Raw genomic sequence first — 25685 nt, 5'->3', positions numbered from 1 at the left:
AGGCATAAAAAACATTTTCACGGCTCTGATCAAACTCACGGCTCATCACCTCGATGTTTTGCATTTCACTCAGTTGGACACGTGGACGGAATAAAACCATCTTAAATGTTAGTAACATCTGAGCTTTTCCTGCTAACAATGACTTCTGTAAAAAAAAAAAACAATGTAATATTAAAGTGTTATGTTTAACATAGCAGTTACAAGCCCTTTAATGCAAAACATTTAACAGATTATCTGCTTTCATTCAGAAACGCAGGATACATGTCCTGATTTAAAGCTGTAATCTTCATAGTCGAGCACTTTAAATGGAAGAGCAATCATTTCCAGCTCGAAACAAAAAGTCGATTTTTGTGGGAAATGCTCAACTTTCTCCTCCAGGCCGTAAAGAACATACTGGAGCTGCAACTATATACATTTCAACATTTTAGTGTAAATTCACAACTTTGGCAGTCAGGCTGACAACAATGATGAAGCTAGAAAAAGTCCAAAGTCAGCGTGGGGTCACTGAGGAAGTTTCAAAGTGGTCTAGACAAACAGAAAAACACCACAGTAGGCAGATTCATATTGAAACATATCAGCTTGTCAGGAACCAATTTTTATTAATATCATTAATAATGTGTCATCAGCATCATCAATGAAATGAGTTAGTCTGTTTAAAGCAGAATCAAGTGTGCATTCATTGCCCTTCTTTTCTTGATGAACACTTCAGTTCCACAAAGCGAGGAAGAAAAAGGAGGGGGTGGGGGTGAGGGTGGAGGGGTGGAGAAGAGGTCAAAGAGGGCAGGGACTTCAGTGAAGGAGGACACGCAGGGAAAACAACGTCTGGCGGAGCAGGAATCTCCCCCTTCACTGGGATATGATTGGTTTTTCCCTTGTGCAAGAATGACAACAAAAATCAAAACAAAAAGAAAATTCAAAATGGTGCTCTAAAAACAAAGATGAGAGAGGAAGAGGGGGATTGCTTGCTGGGATGTTGTGTTGGCTGTTGTGTTGTTGTTGTTGTTGTTGTTTGTTTGTTTTTTTTTGTTCCGTAAAGCCACGTTAGGATTTGATGCAGTCGTCGTCGTCGGAGGTCTGGCTGCTGCTACTGGTTTCAGACTCGGAGCCCTCCTCGACGTTCGCCTCCGCCACACTCCTCCAGGGGGTGAAGTGGAGGGTGACACCCCGCGCCCTTGGGAGAGCCCCATTCTTCTGCATGCCGTTCCTCTTCAGCTGCTCAAAGGACACGGAGGATTAGTGTGTGACCGACATATAGAAATCAGAGCTGTCAACAATTAAGAAAACCAATCTACCATAAAATTCAGTGTATAAGTCGCACTCTTAATATTTATTTTCAGCAACAACAAAAAAAAGACTGCATCCGATTAACCGGAGCGACCAATATACCAGTACAAGGTGCTGAGACATGCGCCTTCATGCAGTCGCAGACATCACCCACTGCATCCCACCCGAGTTAAAATTAATTGCCCCCCCCCCCCGCCCCAAATTAATGTGTATTGCAAGTGGCTGCTTCACTGCGCAAAACTTGCTGGGAGAGATAACAACGCAGCCCAGACTGTCAGCACCACTTTAAACAGCTTTTCTTCCTGGTTAGTTCATAATCCTGCATGTTAAGAAACTGGTGGTATGAAGCTTGTGGAGTGCTGGTTTGATTAAAAAGACTCCTTCATAAAAGACAACAAGTGACCAACAGAGGTGGCCAGTGAGGCTTTGAGTAAATTGGGCTGTGGGTGTGTAGCTCACAACTATTAATGTTACAGTAGGCTGAGAGCTCAACTACTGTACCTATATAGCTAGGGGAATAACAAACACCACATGGTGAAAACAGACCTGTACTAGACAGACCTACAACAGGTCCACGGAAACTGTACGCTGTGAACTTTGCTCAACGCAACGGAAATTATCACACAGGAAGACTTTTAAACCTTCTTCATCCCTGGGAGACCCCCATGTTCATGAAAAGAATTGTATTACAGGTAAACTTACTCAAACCTGTATCACTTTGTTTTTTTTACTTATTATTAGTAGTATTTTTTCACCTGTGATTTTTCTTGGTTGTGGAGGCTTGTTTTCAAGGACGAAACATGATGAACACCTACCTGGTATGGAATGACAATGGAACGGAATTACAAGCTTATAAAACAACAGCGTTACTAGGACCATATTAAACAGGAGAAGTCGCACCTAAATGACTTTCACAGGAGAGACTAACTGTGTGTGTTCCTCTGCAGAATATGTGTGTAGACCTTACATAGTCGACTTGTGACACCGTGTCCTAGCAGCACGCGAGTGTAATATATCGCATCGCAAAACATCGCACGCTTCCAGTCCACACTGCATCCATCAAATATTTAAATCTTTGCTCGGTGAATTTCAGTTTCTCCTTCAAACAGAATGACATCTGGTGCTTTGTATTGACAAGCTAATGACTCAACAACTTGTTGACACAAGTCAAAGCACTTTATTTTAATATGGATATGGACATTAATAATGCATATCTATCTCCACTTAGTAAAACAAGCTCTGATGAGTTAGAAAAGCAAATGCCAGTGCCTTGAGCCCCTCCCTGGTCCATGTCTATACGTTGTCTAGAGTTGTTTTCTTGGAGCGATAACATTTTTCAAACAAAAAGCAAAGTTGTGTCATCAGCCTCCATCATGTTTGCAAAGCGTACTGTTGTTTGTTGTTGATGTGTGATGCCATGGCCTTTAATATTCCCGACCGTCTATTTTTTGGACAATTAATTCATTGAAACTGACCCATTCTCATAGCCCTTTAAACATGTATTGAAGTAAATCAGTGAAGCTGGGTGTCTCACCTGTTCGGTTTTAGTCTGGAACTCTTTCAGCTCGTCCTCGGTCAGAGGCAGGAAGTTGTCATCGTTTTCTGGGTACTCCTGCCAGCCCATGGCCTTCAACAACCTGGAAAGAACAATAATTTCTGCTTAGTTTTCTGTGTGTGTGTGTGTGTGTGTGTGTGTGAGTCAGTGATGTCAGTGTGTGATGTGTATAATTCTGTTAGCAGTTACCGGTGCTCTGCCTCCAGGGAGCTGGACAGGTGTTCGGTATCTGAGTCACTGAGGGAGTAGGACAGACCGTTCTCATGACAGACCTCCTCGCTGTAGGCTTTGGGCTCTGGGGTGCTGCTTTCACCCTGACACAAAACACACATTTTCTTTTTTAATCTACAGTCATAATAATAATAATACTACATTATTTTCTTTTGGCTTCAACGCTTCAAGTTCCATGTGCTAACTATCCTTTCAGTGCAGTGACAGTAAGGCTCTCCTGTTTTTCTGTGACATCATATATAGCAACTTGTAAAGAAGCTGAAGTTAGCAGCAGAAAGAAGACTTGTTGACTTTAGTGATGTTTTATACATAAATGCATCTACTCAATGCCTTCGCTCTCTGAATACTGTGTGCCATGGAGCATTTAGGTTAGGGATTGGTACAGAGGTGAGAATCGGTATATTTTGGTACCTGCACACAATTGGTCAGTAAAGAAAGTACCGTTAAGAAAAACGGTGCTTCTATCTGTATTTACGTTCCATCCATGCAGGGCTTGAAATCAGCACCGGCTGTCGCCCCACAGTGGACTACTGTAGTCACGCAATTAGAGTCAGCTTCTTTTTTCTTTTGTTAAGTCAAATAAAATTGTTTGGCTTAACAAGTTGCAACTCTCGTTCCCTGTACATTTCAGAAGCATGCTCCTCAGTTTCAAATCAATATCGGAGCGAGGACGTTTGTGTGTCTGTGTCAAACCCCGCCCCCTTAGTGTGTCAGGTTGCAGAGGCTCAGCTGAGAGACTTCATCATCGTCATCACTAGCTGCTTTAGAAAACACTGGATAACATGCATGCTAAGTGACACCTGCACAGTAAGCATTCAAAAGTGTTTCTAACACGCTATGCAGACCCGTATGTGCTTGATGAATGAGCAAATCAGTGAATTACCTTCACATCACATCTGTCTTATTGATAAGGCAACTGTTAACTTGCTCCTGCAGCTTAGAATCTGCTGCAGGCGGCATTTTCCTCTATTAATACAAGAATCAAAAATACATGTGTTATTCCTGGCAGGAAGTATATCTTAAAGTGTGTCCCTGCTCTGCAACTCTATAAACAATTAGTTTAGAAATATTCTAAAAAATTGTGAAGAGTGCAAAAAGTTTTGAACTTTTTTCCTACAGAGACTCTGCTCTTGTCCCTGGAATCTAATATTTTGTTGTGTGCATGAATGTAGGTGTACACCTGCAGGTTACATAAGCGCGGCTCAAAGTCTGTAAAAATATATGACACGACTCCTTACAAAGAACAGCAGGTTTAACAGTTTATCAAAGATCTGTTATGAACTGTAACTACAGTACTGTCCTGTGAGACGGTTTATTCAGACATTCTGCTCCTACCTCTCCTGAAGTTCCTGGACTGCTGCTTGTTGTCAGCTCTCCTGTCCCCTCGTCCTTCAGAGCCCGCAGGAACTCGCTCTTACGGTCTGGACCGCGGCGCATTAGCTTCAGCCTCGACGGGGCAATGTCTATGGGAGGAGTCGTGCTGGAAGGGTGCTGCAGGTGGGACAGGTGGAGAGAGGAGCCATGAAACAAAAGAAAAGAATACAAACTGAGTCACCTTTTCATCATTTATTAAATCCAGTCCACCATTTTTTTTTTTTACAAGTCATCAACCATCTGCCATTTTTAACTGCCTAAACTTTTCCACATAGAAAGTAGAGACATTTCGATGCTGTGATTAATAAAACGTTTTCAGACCATTTGCAGCATAGATTACTGCTTTGAAATACACTGCAGTAGAGGAAAAGTTCATGTGCACATGTAAGGAAGTCTCTCACTCTCTAACCACACTGACACATAATAACTATGTTTAGATCAAACCTGTGATTTTCTTTCACGGGGAGAGGCAGGCTACACACTCAGCTACAAGAACTAAAAGTTCAGCTCAGACTGCTTCAATGGTTTTCTTTCTGTTCTTCTTAGATGTTAGAGGAGGTCTGAATCAAATCCACTAAATAAATAAAAACTTCTTGATGGGTTAATGAGATCAAAATGACTACAGAATCATTGATATAAGGGTATTGAGTCATCTTTTTGTCCTCACCTCTTTTGGGGTGTTGTGCTGTGGTGCACTGACGGGGGTGCTGGGTTTGGCTGCAGAGACAGGGCTGGTGAAGACTGAATCTCGACCTGGCATGTGGAGACCAGACTTCGCGATCTCTCTACCACCGGATTTCCACTGGGTGCTCTGGAGGAGAGGGTCAGACATACAGAGTGTAAAGCTGGTTTTCTTCGTAACAAAAATGTGCTGTCGTACTTGATCTTGCATGTCTGCAGTAGAAGAAATAAAGTAAGTTGTTAAAATCATTTGACAGTATTTCGTACTTTGGTGGGGGCCACGGCAGGCTTTGGGACCAGGTTCTTGTAGACACTGGAGCCCGTGATGGGAGCTTTGCTGCCGTTGGTGGGCAAGGCGCCAGCAGTGGCAAAGCCTGCAGAAAAGGCTGTGCTGGGGTCCTCCTTGGAAATCTTTTTGATTACCAGCATTTTGGAGACCATTTGTTTGCCACTAGGGGGGTTTTCTGCAACCAAATCAGTTAATTAGATTCACAGTTACAAAGAAGAGGGCAAGACACAATTTAACAGGGCTGGAATAAACATTCATCTGGTCTTGTGTTGAATGGAGAGTTTTACATTAATCTGGACTGACAGCTCTTACCCCAAACTCCAGCATGTGGAGCCACTGCTCGCATCTGAGTCCCAGGCTTTCCAGTTGTTTCAGGGTTGAGGGAAGGCTTGAAAGAGAAATATGCAATAAATACCTTAAAAGATTAAAATGTTGTTCTTTCAGGTTATGTGAAGATCCAAGAATCTGAATATTTGTTGCTGTCAGGATTTACCCTGATGCGTAATAAAGATGCCATTCTAATAAATTGAGGTAAAGTTTTAAGTGCGAATGTTTGTGGAAATAGTCTTGATTATCTAACATCATGTAATGTTATGGTGTCAACAAAACCTCAGATTCTTCAATTAAGGCTGACTGCATTCTGAGCCCTCATGTGCAAATGACCCATTTTTACATTTCAAATAACAACAAAAGAGCACTTCCTGCATCCCTTAGAAGTCAGTTTGAGTTTCTCATATAGCACATGCATAAAACACCTCAACATAAGTTGTAAATGAGCATGCCTTGACAATAAAGGCATTTCTATTGTTTAAAGTGTCCATGTTGGAAAAATGGTCTGAAACCTGGTGTATTAGAGAAGCTTGCAGACTGAGGGTTACCTACTGATTTAAAGTGTTGTTTAGTATGAACCTACAATATATGTATGTCTGAAAATGTTCAGCAAAACAGCTCCTCTTTAAAGAGAGTGCCTTGTATTTTACTTGGGATTTTATGTCTTCCACATATTTCAACAGAGCTTTATCACCGAAGAACTATATCAAGGTCTGCAGCAGACTTGGGAAAAAGCAGTGATGGTCATGTACTCACAAAGTCCTCTTCCACGAACTTGAGCTTGTCGTCCTTGCCATCTTTGCGTTCCTCGTTGGGGAACTTGTCCTGGTACGAGGTGCCCTTGCGGGGATGAAAGTTGCCGTTGCGCTGCCGGTGCCCCACCTGCCTGTCCCTGTCGCCTCCTACCCGTTTAGGGTGGCGTCCCTGGTGGTGGTGGCCATCCGGGGCTCCCCTTGGAGCTCCATGCCAGCTGGGTGTCTCCTTCCAACAGGAGCCCCCCGCCAGCCCACCGTGTCCTCCTTTGGCCACCCCCGAGTCCACCGAGTCATGCCTCAGAAGCAGAGAGGGCTGCTGCCAGCCGTCACCTGGAGAGAAAACAAACACACAGTCCATATAAGAGTGATGTCATCATGTTTAAAGAAGTGCTGAATCCTAGTGTAAAGAGCGACATGTAAATTGGCTTACTGAAGTTACACAGCTGCAGAAAGAACCCCCCCCCAAACTCCTTTCACTAGCAGCTTATTATCTGTTGTCTGGATTTCTATGGGATGTCTCTGTAGCGTTATCAGCCAAGCATTCCTCTTTAAGGAAGAGTGCATTGTGTGTGACGCAGTCTGGCTGGTTTGTTGTTAGAAGTAAATCTCTAAAAAGAAGAGTCGGATTGGGACACAGAGAAGCACATGTTCTCCTTTGGGTACTTAATCCACTGAAAGTTTACAGAGAAGCTCAGGTTCAAATACAGTGAAAGTTAAAAAGAATGCTTAATGCAACATGACCATTGTATCACATAAGCTTTCTTCAATAGTTAATTACGTAACAGCTAAAACCAGGCTACAGCCAAAAGAATAACCCTAAAAAAACAAGCGGTCTCCCAATTAGAGTTTGGAGGACCAAAGCTGGAAATGTACAATAGAACAATGTTATGCTGAGTTGATGTATAAAAATTAACAAAATGTTCTCCGTGTTGGTTCATTCAGAATACTTTCTGCTCTTAGTATAATACTCGATTGGTAGCTCACTAAATGAACCTTCTTGTACAGTTTTTTATTTTAAAAGACACATCATCCGGTTCTATTTATCTGTAACTCAACAACTGTGTTTACAATGTAACCTGCGACACAGTGATATGGAGGACAGACAGATGTCATAACCAGGTTCAATCTTGAAAGCTGACCAAACAGTGAAATCACAGATGGCCTGAACTTACAGTATGTTCCTCTACAAAGGAAGAGAAGCAACTTCAGGGTTCATAAAAACTCATGTGTAAACCCACTTCTTTGTCAATTTCCTAAAAAAATCTACACGAGCAGTCAGACAAAGTCTAGTTTAGGGTTACTTTTGGAACATCACAAAGAAAGGAAGTACAAAGAGATGCATAAATCTGCTTATGAATACTCGTTATACTTATGTCATGTTATATGTGGTTTTTTTGTTGCACTGGGCATGCTCACATCAGTTCTATTCACAAGTGCAAGGATAATGTATACATAATTTATTTGATTTTCACTGTTCTCCTTGTGTCTGCTTCACACTACAAACAGTAGTTCTCTAACATACATCATTAAAACATTTTTCAAAACACAGTGAACCAAGACAACACCAATGGGAAATGGGGTCATTGGTCAAATTAGCACAGAATTGTGATGATTGGCCAAAATTGCAAGGCTGCGCAAAAGTTGGAGGGATTGGTTGACTTCACACTAATCACTGTGAATCATACCATAGCAACTTCCTGATGGACTCTTCATACTCAAACTATTCACTGATTCCTCTTCCCCCTGGATCGAGGCATTTTTATCCTATGCAGATGGAAATGTTTCAACATAGGATATTTAGTTGATCAATTTCAACATCTCTGTATATATTTGCAGTGAGTTACTTTTGAGTCTTAAGGAACAAGTGGAGTCAAATGATGGCAGCAAAAAGACCCTCACAAATAAAAAACAAACTAAAGGAGTCCATCAATGGAGCAGCCACGCATTCCAGTTCTGCTTTTAATTCATCACCCATCTGTATTACGTTAAGTGTCAAAGTGTTCAAAACATCAAAGTGTCCAAAACAATCTCTGAATTATGTGGATATGAGACGCTGGAAATTAGTGCAAAACAAAACTGTTAGTGGAAACAGGCCCTTAAAGCAACAAGTTAAAATATTAAGTTAAGAATTGAAGCTAAAGTCAAAATCAATTATTTTTGCAGTTTTCTCTGAAGTTTTCTATCACAGCTTCAATGAACTGACACAGGCTTTTATTAAAGATGAATTTAAAGCTTCTGCACACCCACAGTACACCCACACATGTTCCACTGGTTTCTCCTGATGAGACTGCTTCTCAGGACTGTGTTTCTGTGTGCTAACTGCATTTGATGGACATTTCTCTCGTCCTCTTCTTGGTTTTGTTGTACATGCAGTTGGGGACTACTTACACTATTATCTGTCCATAATGTTTGGTGACACATAACCATCCAAAACGAAGCGTTTTATAGTTTTCTTCAGCAAATACTTTGATACATTTCATTGTGCAACACCAGCACTAATGTTTCAGAAAATCTACTTACGAAGCAACTCTCACTTCTCTCATATCAATAACAAAAAAATAATCAACAGTAAGATTAAAGATGTTGTTTTTACCTGATGGAGCGCGCAGGGAGCCGTTGTTAAAGAAGCCATCGGAGGAGTTGTGGCGGCGGCGACTCACAGCGGTTTTGCCGTCTCTGTGGAGGTGGGGCTCACCTTGTTTCTCAAGGTTGGCAGCAGGGGACTGGAGAAGGAAATACAGACAGCACCGTTAGTCAAAGTGGCTCTACCATTTTAAGGACAGTCTTTTCTCTTTATGTTTCCTCAAACTTCCTCTTAACACTCTCAGATTACTAAAATAACTTAAACAGAAACCGCCAATGAATAGATCTCTTAAGAAAATTATAAATACATAAAAATAACCTTGGAAAGCTGCCTGAATCAGAAATATACAGCTTTGGATGCCAATTATAAAAAATAAAAAAAACAGTATATAGTCTGCATGAACTCATTATCTGTCATGGTAAATTGTGAAGTCACAGCATTAATGACACAGCTGCACAGTCGAGATTATTGCTGAAAATGCTCAATTACATCTGAATCCCGTCCTTGTCACCAGCTGATATGATGCTGTTCTAAGGCCTCTCTGGAGAGCATCATTTCTATGTATTTTTATAGCTTCAGCAGAAAATTGCAGTAAAGAAAAAAAAACTGGAGGACAAGTATAGCTATGTAGCGTGTGCTGAATATTCCCTGAAGACAGATAACTTCAAGTTGAAGTCATGTGTTGGCAGTAGGATAGTGACTGTGCAACCCATTTCTCTGTCTGATTCAACAGACAGGCCACTTAGCGTCCTGACTCACAGATTACAACCTCACATGGTCTGCCAGACAGGACAAAAATCAATCCAATCACCTAACATCCACACTTATCCGTCTGCAAAGTCCTCCCATGCATGCTCCCTAGACGTGATGCTTTGTGTCACTATTGGTGTAAGGTGCTTCGATGGATTTTCAAATTTCAACAAAATGTATCCAAAAAGTAATTTTTTTAGATCTCCAAATAGCAACCACGTCCCCAAATATCCCCAGTAATGAAAAGAACAGGTGTTGATGCTATGAATTGCTTTTTCTGCTGTTGGAGTCAGTCTGAGCCAAGCGGCAACCTCAGGTGTTTAGAAATGAAGCCAGTGTGGAAGTGCATAAGACTGCAGTTCATTGAGTGTATACTTGTGGCTGGTTTCAAGAGACCCGGAAGTCACACACACACACACACACGCACACACGCACACACACCTCATTCAAAAGTGCTAGTTTTTACAGCAGAAATAAACATACAGCCAGCTTCACTTGCCCAAAATCTACCAAAAGAGTAACAGTATGGCCAGGTTGAGAGGTCTCCTATAAATCTTTTGACTTTGCTTAAACATTTCCTGATACAGGAAAACAATGGCACATTTTAATGACAGCTTCTGGGGCACCAGTTCAGTGGTTGAATGACATTTATAACAGAGACTATAGCCTTCCAAGAGGTGGCCCCAGGTTCGGATGCCACCCTTGGCCATTTACTGCATGTTACCCCTGACTGTCTCATATGTGTGTCTGACCACATTCACTACCCTGTCCTCTCAATAAATGCAAGAAAAGCTCCAGAGATATCATCTTAAAGGACAGATGCTTTTTCTTAAATAGTATTTTTTTTGGCTTTAATAATCACAAAAACATGTTAGATTTAAGTATTTTCTTTCAGAGTACAAATACTGATATTAGTCTATTGTCCAATTTTATAACTGCACATTTTAATACATGAGACAATTTGAGGTATATTTCAACTTCATTTGGAATAAAATGTTTGTAGTATTTTGAATAGATAATATAGTTTGTTCAAAAACACTTATTTCATAATAAGAGTATAATACTGTTTATGTCACACTTTCCTTCCTAGGTATACATTTATGATTTTTCTTTCAATTGCAGCTAAATAAAACTTTTTCAACAAGCAAGTATTCAACAATATGTGGATGTAACTACATGTTATCCCCATCAATGTGTCATGTTGGCTTTTAATGCCAATACAATTCTCTTTTCCTCCTTTCTCTATATGTCTACATGAAGATTCACACTGCATTGGTTAGCCTCTGCTGAAGCAAGTATTGACAGCACTGTCAGTCCCTGAGGGTAACACTCACACACACAAATACACACACTATCCAAGGTGCACAGACACCTTCAGTTAAAGGTTTGTAATGAGGTCATATTCACTCATTTTCTTCAAGCTGTCTTTTTCAATCCTTTTTTTTCCCAGAGAGTAACAGCCCACACTTAAAGTCAAAAAGTACACACACATGTACACACATACCTTGGCAGGCTGGGGCGTGGAGAAGTTAAGCCAGGCAGGGACAAAGTCATGCTGCGCCATTTAGGTCCAGTGTTTCCGGTCAGTGGAATGAGGCATCAAACCTCATGGCCAGGATCTACAAAGAGAAACCGTTACAAGGAATTATATTTTTACACTCATATTCCCCAATTTAACATAAATCTCTGGCACTCTTATTCTCTTATTTTACTGACATTTATATTTCATTCCATCTAATCTCTTTTGAGGATTGTGTCTAGAGTCAGTCATTTTGAAATCCAGATCTAAGATAAGATCTCCCTTAAGACAAGCCAAAAAGGATCCTATTCTTAGCAGAAAACAACAAAGCTTGACTCGCTGCAGCTGTGCCTGTGAAGCTGATATCTGGTGGACAGCTTGGATGGAAAAAATCTGCTGCCCACAATACAAGCATTACTTTTAAAACATTATGTGCTTCATTTAGATAACCAACTACTACTATGCAGCTTGATTTGACTTGATTCACCTTTGAAAACTATTGTATGCATACCGTGGTAAAATAAAACAGTCAAGTTACTACCCTAAAAATGTCATCAAATGTAGGTACTTTGAACAATGCAATTGCAATTAGCATGAACCATATGAACAAAATATGCAATATGTGATCACCCTGTTCAGAGTGAATATAAGATATAACTCGGTTTCTTTATCTTTTAGACAAAACATGTATTTGCAACATTTTCCTCAGGACTCCAAAATAAATGCTAAAGCATTTTTTTCACTAATATGTAATGGGCGATATTAAACTGAGGGTAGCTGATAGTTAGCTGACTGTAAGCATACTGAATGAGAAAGTATTTCTTATTTACTAGAGACGCACCGATTGTGAAAATCAGGGTCGATACTGATGCTTTAAGTAACCATTATTCCAACTGCCGATTTTGATGTTTTTGTCATCACTTCTTCATAAATATTTGTCTCTGTTTTTAAAATAGGCTATAATATTTGATGTATTTTAAATTTTCTTGAAAAGACACTGGAGCATGTCTTCTAAACTGCATGTTGTTGATCTTTCTTGTCTTTAACATTTGACCATGAAAACAAATCAGTTTGTCAGACAGGTGATTTCTGCAGACAAAAAACAACTTTTATTTCCTGAATTAGCAGTTAGGTATAATAGCTTATCAGCATTATATTGATGCAAAGCAACCAATACTCATTAGCTAGCGATATCGGTGCACGGCACGCCAAACTGATACACTGGTGCACCCTCATTTATATATCCAAAATCATTTTGCTTATTTTTTATTTTTTATTACTTGTAGGATGTGCTCATATTGCTATAACATTGAAACTGGGATTCAACTGGTAACAGAAAGTGTATATATTACAGTCAGATCTAAGTTAATTTACCAGTCCTGGCTGACCTCATCAGAATCATGTTGTGTCTGAATTGTTTTTACCTTTCTAGTAGCTAAAACGCTGAACTTGTATTTCAATATTGCCACAATAATTCTATTATCAAAGATTGATAGTTGATGTCTGCAATATTGCCATGAAAAGTAAAGTCTGCACTTGCATGTTTTACACTAAGTCAGTTATGTGCAATATATCCAACTTCATCATTACCCCAGAGTCTGTGGCTCTGAAGTCCTCTGCCTCCTCTCTCAGTCCGGCTGGGCTCGCTTCCTCAGGCCTGCTGGCACTGATCACACTGATCAAGTGTGTGCACTGACAGACGGGGAGCAGCACGCCCACGACCCCCTCTCCACCTCCACCAGGACAACACAGCCCTTTTCCCCAGAGGCAGATCCCTTCGTCCAGGGTGAAACACTGGGAGATGGGTCAAAAGGTCGCAGGAATGATCTGGAATTGCGATCCAGAAAAAGCTGGCCCGGTGAAGAGTAGATTTGTGGAAAGCAGAAGGGTATAGGTTTATAAGGCGACAATTTTCCTCTTTGAACCAGATTCTGGAGCCGCTTGTGTGCCGGTCACGTCTCTGAGGAATTCTGTGCTACAGTTTCCAGTTCGGGCAGATTAAATCCTTCACAGGCTCATCTGAACCATTTGCCCTCTTGTCAGGAGCAACACTGATTGGACTTTATGCTGATTGGTAAATAAATGGATGGGTACTTTTTACTCAAAGGCAGCAGTCTATGGAAGTCCTCTGCCCTGGGATACAGACAGCAGTTTGTGTAGCAGTTCCACTTTGACACCAGATGGATGGGGAGAGACACAGGTGTTGCCTGCCACACTGCGTGCCAGTAGGTTTTCTCGTTGACCTTTTACCGAATCATTTTAAGATCTACCGAAACGCATGCAGAAAAGAAAAAGGTGTTCAGGGACAGTCTTTTATCGGCAATGCAGGTCACCAAAACCACTGCTCACCTCATTAAACTGATGAAGAGGACTGTCTGAGTTTGAAGAAAATAATGATCAAAGGTTCAAAGTCACATGACAATGAAGGAAGTTAAACCCTATGTTACATTGCCGTCATTTTCAGTTATTGTTAATGAAATAGAGATGCTGCTGAATGATGCATTGTAATGTCGTCTTTCTCGTTATAGGTTTTAATATCACATCTGTAAGATGCCCATTTATCTATCTGGGGTTTTCTGAATGAAGCAGATTGATCGTGAAGTTCTGATTTCATAGATGAGCAAGCTCGAAAATAAGCAAAAATCTCCCCACGTCAAAAGGTCTTCACGTCATGTCATGCGATGCACAACAGTCCTTCAGCAAAATGTATATTTCCAAAGCATTATCCTCAAGATGTCTTCAAGATGTTCTCTGGGAGAAAAGTCGAGCCTCTTCTTCACTTGAGTTTTTGGATGAGTTTTTCAGTGTGGTTGTCTGTTCTCTCACTGGGATCTGCACAGGTACAGACTGGACCTGCAGTAAACATAAACAGCATTAGTTATTGTTATCAAAGCTTCAGGTTAAAAAAAAATACACACATACTTACACCCTGAAGTGAGCTTATTTGATGTTATATTAGATTCTGTATGATAAGGCCGTTCCAAAATGTCCCTTAATAGCATACCTGTGTTACTGCATATATCTAAAAGGTATGTCAGATATTACTAAAGGAACTCCCCATGCTCCCAATACCGTGTTAAACCCCAAAACAGCTTCTGATGGAAGAAACTCTGACATCTCTCCATTAGTTCATGTCCATAGGATCCTGTTTGTGCATGTGTGTGTGTGTGTGTTCATGACTTACAGAGTGTAAAAACAGACATTTCCCCTTGCGGGATCAATAAAGTAAATCTTAAACAACTAATGCCTCAAAAGTTTGTGTTCAAGAGTTCAAATACACTTTCAGAGGGATGTCAGGAAAAAAAAAAATCATGAGTCAGTGATCTGAGAGCCTCTCCATGCAGAAAGCTGCCTCTTTGATAAAAGTGTGTCGGCCTTGGTAAATGAAATATTTATAAAAAGTTTAAAAATAACTTGGGACACTTTCTTCCTCCAGACTGCTGTGGAGCCAAACAAGCCTGTCAGTTTGTGTAATAAAGCGGGATACAACTTTCACAGGCAAATCTTCGTCTCTACAAATGTAAATATAATATAAACTGTAACTTAAAGAAAGCCTGTACACACAGAGTCAGAGCTGCCATGGTTACATAACACATCAACATCAATGAGTTTACCACGGACACAAACATGCACTTTACTGCGGAAACAATACCAAAGTAAAGAACACAGTAATATGTCTTATAATACTTTAAACTATCACACACTGAAATCAGTCCCAACACATCTCAGTTACGTTACATGCACGTTTCCACATGCTAACTAGCCCAAAGATGTTGTGGATTTACTTAAAGTGCATAGAAATGATTCAAGGTGCAAAGCGGCCTTTGCTGGACGATGTTAATGATACACTGTTAACAAATCTGTCCTAACTCTGCAGCTAGCTGACTCTGTAGAGTTTACTAAAGGTGATCGGTTGCATAGCACTTGTTAGCTAAAAGCTATCGATACTCAGACTCTCACCAAGCACACGAAAACTGCAAAGTGGTTTTAAAGAATTGGTGTAGTTAGAGGGGTAAACAAAGCAGTAACGTTTTTAAAATGCTCATGGTGGGTAAATGCATCTATTGAAGCGACTGTCACGGACATACAATAGAGGTAAACAGACCTGGCTTCGCTGGAACAACACAGTTTCAAAATGGCTACCTTAGCAGCACACATTCATCAGCCTGCTAACTAGCGAGCTAACTTGCAGGGTTTCATGACGATAGAGTGAAGCTTTTACCTTCTCCTGAGCACGATACACTCCAATATAGACGTATTCAAATGTGTGTATGTTCTCTAAATATGACCAACTTAACACCTTTCGTAACTATGAAGGTTTGAAATAAATCGACTGTAGATGTTTGTTTGGGTTTTCGTAGCGCTGACCACTGGCGCTGGCACTAACAGCCTTACTGAGGGTGCGTTCAAGAGCCGCCGTGATTATGCAACCTTACGAGGTTCCAATGTGGTTTTTTTTAAAGGTTAACCCGACGTTACAGTTCGATTTTTGTAGACAGTTTTCTTTTTAAATAAAAACAAAAGGCACGCCAATGCCTTATATCACAAAAAAACCCAATCACATAATCTGAAAACAGTGGTGGTTTCACATGTTTCGTGACTTCGCTTCTTGAATATAACTTGATATCTCTCCTCCCCCCCCCCCCCCGCCACAGGCAGCCAAACCAATCGATATCAGAATCAGTCCCATTCAAGCTTGGGAAGATGAGAAAACAAGTGTTTAATCGAGCACCGATGTAAGACAGGCAACAAACGACCTCTAGTTTAGTGTCTGCAGTTAACATTAACTTTGCAACTATTGACTCTGTCGTTGCCTGTAATGTCCCTTACAACCAGTTACGTGAAACACTCTTAAATGGTAACGTTCAGGTAATGGAGCTGGTGTGGTTTCTACGTTGTTACAGTAGAGTAGCTCTATATTGCGTCAGGTGGAGGAAGTGGTTGTTTGCTAGCTGTTGTAACACCAATGTTAGCCTTTATAGTTATAAAGATATAGTTATATTAAAGTTAACACGCAGCAATGCATGTGTGATTGAGGGTGGATTGTCACTGACCAGTGGAGTGTCTCTTTCAGGTCACAATGATTAGTTTTGCATCTGGAAGACGCATTATTTCTGGGGTAAGATTAAAAGAAAAATGACTCCTCATCAATTAAGCTTCTGTAGAAATAAAAACAGATAGAATATTTTATATTGCAATTAAATAGTCATGATGGTATGTGCTTTTATCTTTAATATGTGACCAGGTTCCACTATGGAGATGTCTTCAGCAGGTAACCAGGGCACCAAACTACAGGACAAGAGCTCAGCTGCTGTTTCAGTCCCAGGCCTGCTCAGCGCTGATGCCAGCCAGACAAACTTCCACCAACAGATTGTTGAGCATCAGGCCTGCGAGCTGGCCTGCGTCTCGTTTGTGTCACAGTGACTCACAAGGCGAGAGAGAGAGAGGCCAAAGCAAAGAGGGGTTTAGTTTGAGGGCCCTCACTCAGGCTCCCAAACCAGCTCTGTATCTTGGTTTCTCTGGGCTCATCCCATTCCTATCTGCCCCCATCCTGATGGCAACCACTCAATCCTTTTACCCTGAAATTGCATTCGCTCAGTTGGTCTATGGAGCCTCTATAGTCTCCTTCCTCGGCGGTGCCCGATGGGGGTTTGCCCTCCCTGCGGGTAGTCCTGCACAGCCGGACTGGATGAACTTGGGGAATAGCGTGGTACCTTCACTGCTGGCCTGGCTGGCTCTGCTCTGCAGGGACAACATTGCAGAGGGAGCTCTGGTAGTTATAATGGGACTGGGCCTCTCTCTGCACTACGACCTGACCCTGCTGCCGGGCTACCCCTCCTGGTTCAAAGCCATGCGAACTGTCCTCACTCTGGTGGCCACCTTCTCACTGGTGGCTACTTTGATCATTAAGAAATTCTGCTTGGAGAAAAAGATCAAAGAAATTCAGGACTGATAAGAAATTACAGTTTGTACTTCGAGCCACGTGGACTTAATAAAGTTTCAAATTTAGTGCAGATCTGAACACAGTCTGGCTTTTTCATTTCACATTCCAACATACAGCAATTCTTTTTACTGATACAAAAGCTTCAATCTGTTTTGGTAGGAATGCTACATGCATACATAAAGGGTTTACTGGCTTACAAATGCAATATGCAAATCATTGTTAAAATATCCAATTTAAAAACCAAGATTCTGCTATGTATGCAATGATTTTATCAGCCTTTCTCAAAACATTACTAGAATAATAATCTTTGCTGTGTAAGTATGTTTGAAAATGACAGTCTTTCACATGCAACTATGAGACAATTGATGACCGGTGTGACCCTGTGCATGTTTTTCTTCCAGACCTATTTAAATAAAACCAGTTAGCTTATAGAAATAGGAACGCTGCTTTCTTAAGTTTTCTTAAGATTATATTTTACTGCATGTAGTTCTGCAATGAAATGCCCCCAAATATCTTCACCCATTAGTTTCTCCGTCTTTATAATGACTATTCTGACTAACTGCACTATATACTTAAGAGTCCTTTATTTCTCCGGTTAAATAAGTGCTACGTCCCTACACATCATACTAATATCAAAATAACACTCCAGTTTTCCAGCTTGACGTTCATTGTAAATGTTTACTGTAAAATCATCAGTGCTGAAATTTATTAGCAGGGTTTAAGAAGAGTTATGCCACATGTTTCTTGTCCTGAAGGTATGCTACATGAACAGATGAAACAACTTCTGGCAAACAGATGAAAAGGTCACAAAGAGTGTGTGACAACAGATGAACTATATTTAGTTCAATTTTTATTTAAAAAGAAGCCACAAAATATCAAATGAAATTCTTACACAGCAAGTTCTGTCGTTTTCTTGTTTGTGCAGAATCCTTTTTCTTGCCAACTTATCCAGTCAACTCAGAAAGCATTTCCATGTACAAACTGAGTGTGATGTTTACAGTTAAGATCTCTATATTTACCCAAACAAGACTGCAAGACTGCAATCATACCAGACTGATCTGTCATAACAGACCTTACACACATCATCTACACTGCGGTTCCTACAGGAAAACTAAGTGAATACATTTTAGCTCTCTTAAATGAAGAAAAAGGGGGAATGTAGTTTGATTAGAGCCTAGCATGCAAATATGGAAGCTTAATTGAAGTTTATGAAGCCTTAGAAGCAAACAATAAAAAGGCGTTAACGCTGCAGTGTCACATAAATAAACTAGCTGGTCTGCTTGACTCATCATCAACATCCCAAAAAGAAGGTAACACATCTTTCGACATGTTCTGTATCGACACATCAGTAAGTTGAAATGTATGTAGAATGTAAATCGTAGTTATTTCTGGTGCCTCTGATGAGTGAAATGAAAGAACAGGCTTCACTTGCTGGTTTTGAAGAGCAAATAGTAACTTAGAAGCACTATTATTTCTTACAGTTTCGTATATACAAAAAGAAACCAGTGGAGATCATTGTGTTACTGCAACTGCACTGATTTGACATCAGTGGTGTGCTGTTCAAGTAGACCGTTATTTTTACAGAAATCATGGACCTTTGGTTCCATTATGAGTAGGCTCAAGTGGTTTGATAAATATTCCAAGTTCAGTCCTTTAAAACATTTCTTAGTAAATAAGAAGAGGAAAACTACAAATCAGTGCTGTCACATCTTATCCCGAAAACAGTGTTCACAGTCCCCACAGGACTCTTCAGAAAATTCTCGGGTACATCCAGAGCAAGGGGTCCTCAGCAGTGAAAAAATATCCTCATCACAAGAATCATTTTGTTTTTTTAAATACGCACAAATGGGAAAATATGAGTGCTAACACTCTGATTGTAATGTAGAAATATCAAGTGAATTTAAAATATAAGGCTCAGACAAGTCCTGTAACAGTGTGAGGGGCAGCAGATTCAACAGTTTTGAAATGTGAAAGCAAACTTAGGAATAGAAACACACAGATATGTGTTTCTTAAGGTGCATTTTCTTCACTTTATGCTGTTTCCAGATGATCTGGGCGCTGATATGGACGTTTGGAATGCAAATATTTTAGAGCACAGCCAGCCCGCCGTCACAGCGACTGGTGATCATGTTGCCGACTTCAGTCCACGTGTCCAAGTGAGGATCATAGATCTCAACAGAGTCCACCGTCACTGGGGCGGAGAAGTCTCTGCTGGCGGCTCTCCCCCCGACGGCGTACAGCAGCCCGTTAACTGCTGATACCGACACTCCTGCGCGAGCTGTAGACATAGACGCCACCTCCATCCATTTCTCCTGTAGAAAAACAAGCACAGAGAGTGTAAGGAAAAAAATACTGAGGGCTCTCTAGTGACTTGCGAAAGTAACAATTCCCTTTACCTCTTCTGGACAGTACTTCTCCACCGTCTCCAGTGCACCCAGCGCCTCATTCCAGCCGCCCACTGCGTAGATACAGTTATTGAGGCAGGCGACTCCCACATAGGCTCGCCTTGTGACCATGACGGGCAGCGCGCTCCACCTACGGGAGATGGGGTCATACACCTCAGCTGATCGCAGCTCCATTCCTTCGTCACTGATTCCTCCGATCACATATATAAACCCTGGTAGTGGATATCAGCATACAGAAGTTTGTGAAGGAAAGTACTTCCCCTTACTGACATTGCACACTGGATGACATATACTGATTTACGGCACAAGTAGAGAAACAAACCTTGTAGCTCACAGCAGCCAAAGTAGTAACGCGGCACTGCCATGCTGCCGATCACCTCCCACTTGTTCTCCTCTGGATCGTATCGCTCCATCGTCTTCCCAATCTCAGAGCCGATCCAACCACCTGAACAAGAAACCCACAAACAAGGAGTTACATTTTGTTTGTTTCTGTTCCCTAAGAATCTTGTCGTAAATTATTGATTAAAAAACAAAGATGCATGATGAGGGACAACATCTGTTTTGTTTAAGTTAAATAAAAGTTTTCCTGGTAATCTACTTGTGCAATTGCTGGAAAATATTTTGTCCATTCCCGAAGCACACCACAATCATGTCTTCTTCCGTAAATGGTGGAAAAGCCTGTTATTTTTGCACTAACCGAGTGCATACAAAGCTCCATGGCAGGGGCAGACACCAACACCACAGCGGGGGAAGTTCAGAGACGCCACAGCAGCCCACTGCTTTGTCACTGGGTCGTACCGCTCTGTGCAGTCAAATATCATTGAGTCTTTCTCTCCTGGTGGTGAAACACAAAAACAATTCCTGTTCAGACAAAGGCTTCAAGGGGTTCTTTGAAATCGCACTTGAACACAACCATGAGAAAGGTCTAAGCTCTCTTACCTCCAACCACATAGATCATGCCCTCCAGTACCGCCACTCCAAGCCCGCTTCTGGCCTGATGCAGGGACGACACAGTGGTCCAGTACTGGTTAAAGGTGTCAAAGCGCTCCACGCAGCTCAACTCCCGGCTGTCACTCCAGCGACCGCCCTGCAGCCGAGTGAAGCCTCCTGTGTCGGGGAAACAAGGCTCGATTAAATTACAATTCTGATATTTCTCATTTGTAAAATATCAGGTACTGTCTTAATTCAATTTGAAATGATACATCAGGGAAGGGATCTGAAACAGAACCTATAGCGTAGAGGTATTTCCTGGCTTTCCTTCTTGGTCTCATCTTGGATGGTTGTAACTGACTGTACATCTTGTTTTCTTTGGGAGACTTTGCTACTTCAGTGTATTCCTTCAGCAGAGTCTGCAGTGCCACCCGCAGGCTGAAGTCTGTAACACCTTTATTGAATGATAAAGAACGTTATAGCTGTTGTTTACAATGCAAATTTTTTTTCATTTTACAGTATTATTGTGATACCTAAATTATTTATGTGTAAAAATGTGAAAGGGGAGTGATTTTTTTGGAGTTTTCTTTTTTTTTTACCTTCTATGTACTTGAAGAGTCTCTGTGGGGAGAGCAGAGGGAAGCGGACTGGTTCCAACACCTCTACCACATGTTTTTTCCTCTTCGCTACATCCTGGAGAACCCAGTCCATGGCTGCAGTAAAAACCTGGTACTCATCTTCAATTCTCAGCTCTTCACTTCTCAGCAGCCTCACCATCTGATCCTTTGTCAGGCCCTTAAACTCATCTGTGACGCACACCTAAAGGGAGGCAGACAGGTAAAAAAAAAAAAAAAAAAACCTCAAGCATCAACCTTAAACCCTTAAATATCAGTTTAAGTCCCTTCAGGTAAAACAAAACATTCTGGGGAACAACTGGCGGTATTTGGTGAATGTGTTATAAATAATATCAAAATAAGAACAGATTAAGTGCACATCTAGTTTTCACTTCCAGAGAAAGTGACGTCTGGCATATTTTATTGTTTCATACCTCCAGAAAGTGAACATGGATGTAGTTCTCAGTGAACTCCAGCATTTCCATGCAGGCAATCTGCTCCAGGAACTGAAAGATGCCCACACAGTTGGACGGGTCCATGTGCCCCTTGAGAAACTCTCCACTGATTGACACCACCTCGTTCAGCTGCAGCATGTCTGCCGCCACCATCAGCTCCTGCACGTTCTCCACCGTCACACTGATCACACCTGAAAGGAAAGGGAAAACGGTAAAAGGTACACAAAATGTTCGAAGACATTATAAAAGACGATAAGTGGAGGATTGATGCAGACCTGTGTATATGAAGTCCAGCAGAATCTCAAATACTCCAGTTTCCACTCCAAGGATCTGAACCTCCTCTTTATCTGCCTCCCTCATCCCGCCTGAAAACAGGGCGGAGAAGTAAGGGCTGCTAGCAGCAAGCACCAGCCGGTGAACTTTGAAGACCCGGTCGCCGACCTTCAGCCCAACATCACAGAAGTCAGTGCGCTGCCGCATCTTGTTCATCTGGGCCAGGATGATCCTGGCATAACGATCTGAGGCCAGAAGAGCCTGCTCCAATGCCTGAGTTGCCATGGTAGCAGCAGCATCACCACCACAACAAGTGGATGTTGACACAGAGATGGTGGACATGGCAGCGGGGACAGGTCTGTTTTGACATGGAGGCAAGTGTTCCCAAACCCTCGTCTTCAGTAACACCGAGTATCAATCAAGCCTGAAACACACATCGGTTGTTTGCATGAACACCAAAACACACACACACACACACACACACACACACACACACACACACACACACACACACACACACACAGTCTCTGACACATTTGACTGTTGTGTAACAACACAAAACAGAGACGATGTTGGTGATATAAAAAAGCTACAACCTGTGTAGAAAACGGTCTTTTAGACTGTCTCAGGGTACAGCACCCTGATGCAATCACAGGTAAGTGACTGTCTGCTGCTGTATTAGATATAAAAACACCTCACGACACCGTTAGCGCCTCATGCTAACAAACACACAGCTCACTAGTGAATTAAACATTCATCAACAAATGCTCAACTGGAATCTTGCAACTTTCTTTCTTGGACGACACAAGTGTCACCTAAGAAATGCGGATTTTTAAGGCAGAAAAAAGTCATTGCTCAGTTTGTTTTTAGCCGTGACATACCCATAACTTTACTGTTGATGGTGCAGGCGGCTACTTCCGTCACCCTGCAGACTCCTTTTTTCTAAATCGATTACACTGGTCTGGATGTTGACTCCAGACGTGACTAGCCAATCTATGAGCATGTGTTTCTGTTGTGTTTGAGTCTTCAGTAGTCCTTGTTGTGTGTTGTCTAACTTGCCACACAGCACTTTAAATAACACAACTTTTGTGATTATTACAACTTGTAATATTAATGTATCACCATTTCTTTGCTCAGTCGACCAAATTATTCAAGCCACGTTTGCTGGAACAACAAACGCCAGATGGCAGCGTTGCCTTTGAAAAATCTGCGAGACAACTGAAAGTCCTTGACAACAAGCCACATAAACCTACCATGTAAATTATCATTGTATTCTTAGCATGTCAGCCCCCAGAAGGATGGTAATTTAGATGTAGCTGTCCTGCACTGTGTTGGCTGTGACCTCTTCCACTGGAGATTTGACAAAGCCTACAATCTGAATCTCGCCTTCACTCAGACAGTGGCAATGGGTTGTCCAGTTTGTTTTAATCAGCAGCTTGACATTAAATGAGTTTAAACATTATGTTGGAAACCTATTATTACACACAGACCTCTCGCAATACTTTGGCCAATTAGACCTTCCCGGTGATCTAAATGAGGTGTCAACGCCTGTGACAGTTTTAGAAGAAAGTCCTGTAACTGTCACCTGACTTGATTTTCCTGCTGTTTCAATGTGTCACCCAAAAAAAAAAAAAAAAACAGACAGTGGTGAGCTATATAATACGTGGTGGCACTGCCGATGGCCAATAAAACTCAAAGGTAGATAACCTACGTGCCAACTTGGCCAGCCCTTTCGCCACACAATTGGTTAACTTTCAATCTGGTTGCCATGTATTGTTAAGTTTCCAGTGTATCCTGTTTCCCCAAAGGGAGTCTAACAAGGCCATTATCTGAGTCTAACAATGAGCTTATTGGATACAGAGTCTTAGTAAGCTAACATAAGGTAAAGCTCACCTTTTGAACTGCAAGAGCTTTGGAAAAAACACGCCTGCTCCCTATCCCCTAAATGTTGCTCCTATGCAGCCAAGAAAGACGAAAACATTAGGAACTACATTTAAACTGTAACTTGTCCTCCCCAAAAGACAAACAATGAGTTTGTGGACATGGAAAGCATCATTGGTTAGCCAAAGAATAAGGGATGAAAGTCTTGGTTGGAGCACATGAATGAACTATTTTTAATCAGAAGTAGAAAACAAAGAAATGTTTTCATTAAAAAAAAAAAAAAAGTCTATTTAGGTCTGTGATTTTGAATAAATCTGTTTTAACCTTATCAAATATTAATGGTGCTACATTTTTAGTCACAACAAAAAAAGGGTTTTAACCTAGACGTTGAACTTATTATTCATGATTCTCAATGTAGTGTTACAGTAACTGTCACTTTCCACACAAGCCTGACTCATGTGTTAATCACCTTATGTATTTTTAGCATTCATCAGGTGATCAGTGGTATTTCATTTTCAAGAGCCTCATTGGTGTTTCATTGAAGTATGACAACAGCCTCTCTTCAGTCAATGGATGATACATGCTGCTTTGAGAGAAACACGTTCTCTACAAGTCCAAGTTGGCTGATCATAGCTGCTGACTTCATTGCTAGAGCCAGACAACAGGCCTCTACTGAATCCTTTAAATTCCCCTTAATAACAAATACATTATCCCTATCATTTAGGTTTTATGTGTATCATTAGGAATATGAAAGTGTTAATTCTTTTGTGCCTCTTGTTCATTTTGCTGTTGCCTGGGCAGGTACCTCCTGTAAAACAAGTTTTAATAAGTAGGTAAGGTGCTCAAATGAATTTGAGTGCAGTGACACAGACTTCTTGAGACAAACTAGGTTCTGTTACAGTGTGATTTTTTTTTTTTTTGCCAGAGCACTGCTGTTAACTATCACTTTTTTCTCTTATATGCAATGTTTTCCTTGTCCTGATCATTATAATTATTTTCGCTGATCACCATGTCTCTTCATTGCGGTCATGGGAAGCAGCAGGGTGTTTGCCTTGCTCCCAGAATCTCCCATGTAGTAGGAGAAAAGAAAAATAGTGTGAGGGTCATCCTATGGAAAGTGGTCACTATAATTGCCATTTTGTTTTAAGTGCAGGGTATGTATGTCTGACTTTTTCACCAGGGCTCTGTCTGCTGGCAAGATGTTGCTTTCACCAGGAAAGAAAAACATGAAGACACTGACAGCTTAAAGGTTCTTATGGGAGTATTTAGAGTTCAGAGATGTCTAAGTCCTTTTGATTGGATCGGAACCAATCCAGATATTGCAAAATAAGTAATGACAGCACTTTGTGGTTAGAGATTTATTATTATTGTTTCCATAAGATGACAATGACTTACAAATCTCTGTTTTTGCAATCAGGGTTCTGTATTTTGTGTTAACATTACATTCCTTCTTTTCACAAATAAACTGTTGTACATCTTATCTCCTCTTTTTGGTCCGATATCACCAGAATAGGAGCCTGTCCTCACCTGACAGGACTTGTGAACTGTGTAACCCTTCCTTATCTATGCTGAGGTCACTGCCTTCAGACAGTATTATACTGTATTGACTGTATTGTACTGCCTACAGGTATTGTACAGTATTGACAGTATTGTGCTTTCAGAACGAGCTGGATTCTGATTTGAACTCTGACGCCTCTCTATCATCTGCACAGAGGCCGGAATCTGTCTGTCAGTGTACAGTGCCACATTGGTTTGCTGCCCATGTGCCTGCTGGTTCCCTTTTTTAATCTATTTGAGATTTGAACTTCCACAATGAGATTGCACTGTGAGA

The 25685-nt window shown here is 41.2% G+C and overlaps 3 protein-coding genes across 6 annotated transcripts; 1 reads left to right on the top strand and 2 right to left on the bottom strand.

Annotated features, from left to right (window-relative positions):
- Positions 1-558: 558 nt before the first annotated feature.
- On the bottom strand, positions 559-15756 carry gpbp1l1 (GC-rich promoter binding protein 1-like 1). Of its 3 annotated transcripts, none has more exons than XM_061044242.1 (13): positions 15575-15756; positions 12943-14205; positions 11338-11452; positions 9093-9222; positions 6501-6829; positions 5727-5802; positions 5393-5589; positions 5112-5255; positions 4406-4561; positions 3029-3153; positions 2819-2921; positions 2040-2099; positions 559-1212 (listed from the first exon to the last, which is right to left on the bottom strand). In XM_061044242.1, exons 3-13 carry the CDS (start codon positions 11395-11397, stop codon positions 1042-1044), a joined length of 1551 nt encoding a protein of 516 aa, XP_060900225.1. In that variant the 5' UTR covers positions 11398-11452; positions 12943-14205; positions 15575-15756; the 3' UTR covers positions 559-1041. The 3 variants fall into 3 exon arrangements, with proteins under 3 accessions (XP_060900225.1, XP_060900226.1, XP_060900227.1); XM_061044243.1 differs by lacking the exon at positions 15575-15756 and adding an exon at positions 15458-15476; XM_061044244.1 differs by lacking the exon at positions 2040-2099 and having other exon boundaries at positions 15575-15755.
- A 284-nt stretch (positions 15757-16040) lies between these two features.
- On the top strand, positions 16041-17369 carry LOC132978880 (transmembrane protein 69-like). Of its 2 annotated transcripts, none has more exons than XM_061044225.1 (3): positions 16041-16221; positions 16427-16471; positions 16598-17369. In XM_061044225.1, exons 2-3 carry the CDS (start codon positions 16433-16435, stop codon positions 17303-17305), a joined length of 747 nt encoding a protein of 248 aa, XP_060900208.1. In that variant the 5' UTR covers positions 16041-16221; positions 16427-16432; the 3' UTR covers positions 17306-17369. The 2 variants fall into 2 exon arrangements, with proteins under 2 accessions (XP_060900208.1, XP_060900207.1); XM_061044224.1 differs by having other exon boundaries at positions 16041-16260.
- Positions 17370-18129: 760 nt separating this feature from the next.
- ipp (intracisternal A particle-promoted polypeptide) lies at positions 18130-22907 on the bottom strand. The gene is made up of 10 exons (XM_061044223.1): positions 22855-22907; positions 21976-22397; positions 21680-21891; positions 21231-21450; positions 20930-21085; positions 20641-20808; positions 20399-20536; positions 20024-20146; positions 19693-19913; positions 18130-19608 (listed from the first exon to the last, which is right to left on the bottom strand). The coding sequence occupies exons 2-10, from the start codon at positions 22313-22315 to the stop codon at positions 19384-19386; spliced, it is 1803 nt and encodes a 600-aa protein (XP_060900206.1). The 5' UTR covers positions 22316-22397; positions 22855-22907; the 3' UTR covers positions 18130-19383.
- Between the last annotated feature and the right edge of the window lie 2778 nt (positions 22908-25685).

Source organism: Labrus mixtus, chromosome 8 (genome assembly GCF_963584025.1).
Source record: "Labrus mixtus chromosome 8, fLabMix1.1, whole genome shotgun sequence".
NCBI lineage: Eukaryota > Metazoa > Chordata > Actinopteri > Labriformes > Labridae > Labrus > Labrus mixtus.
This window is presented reverse-complemented; position numbering and strand designations above follow the sequence as displayed.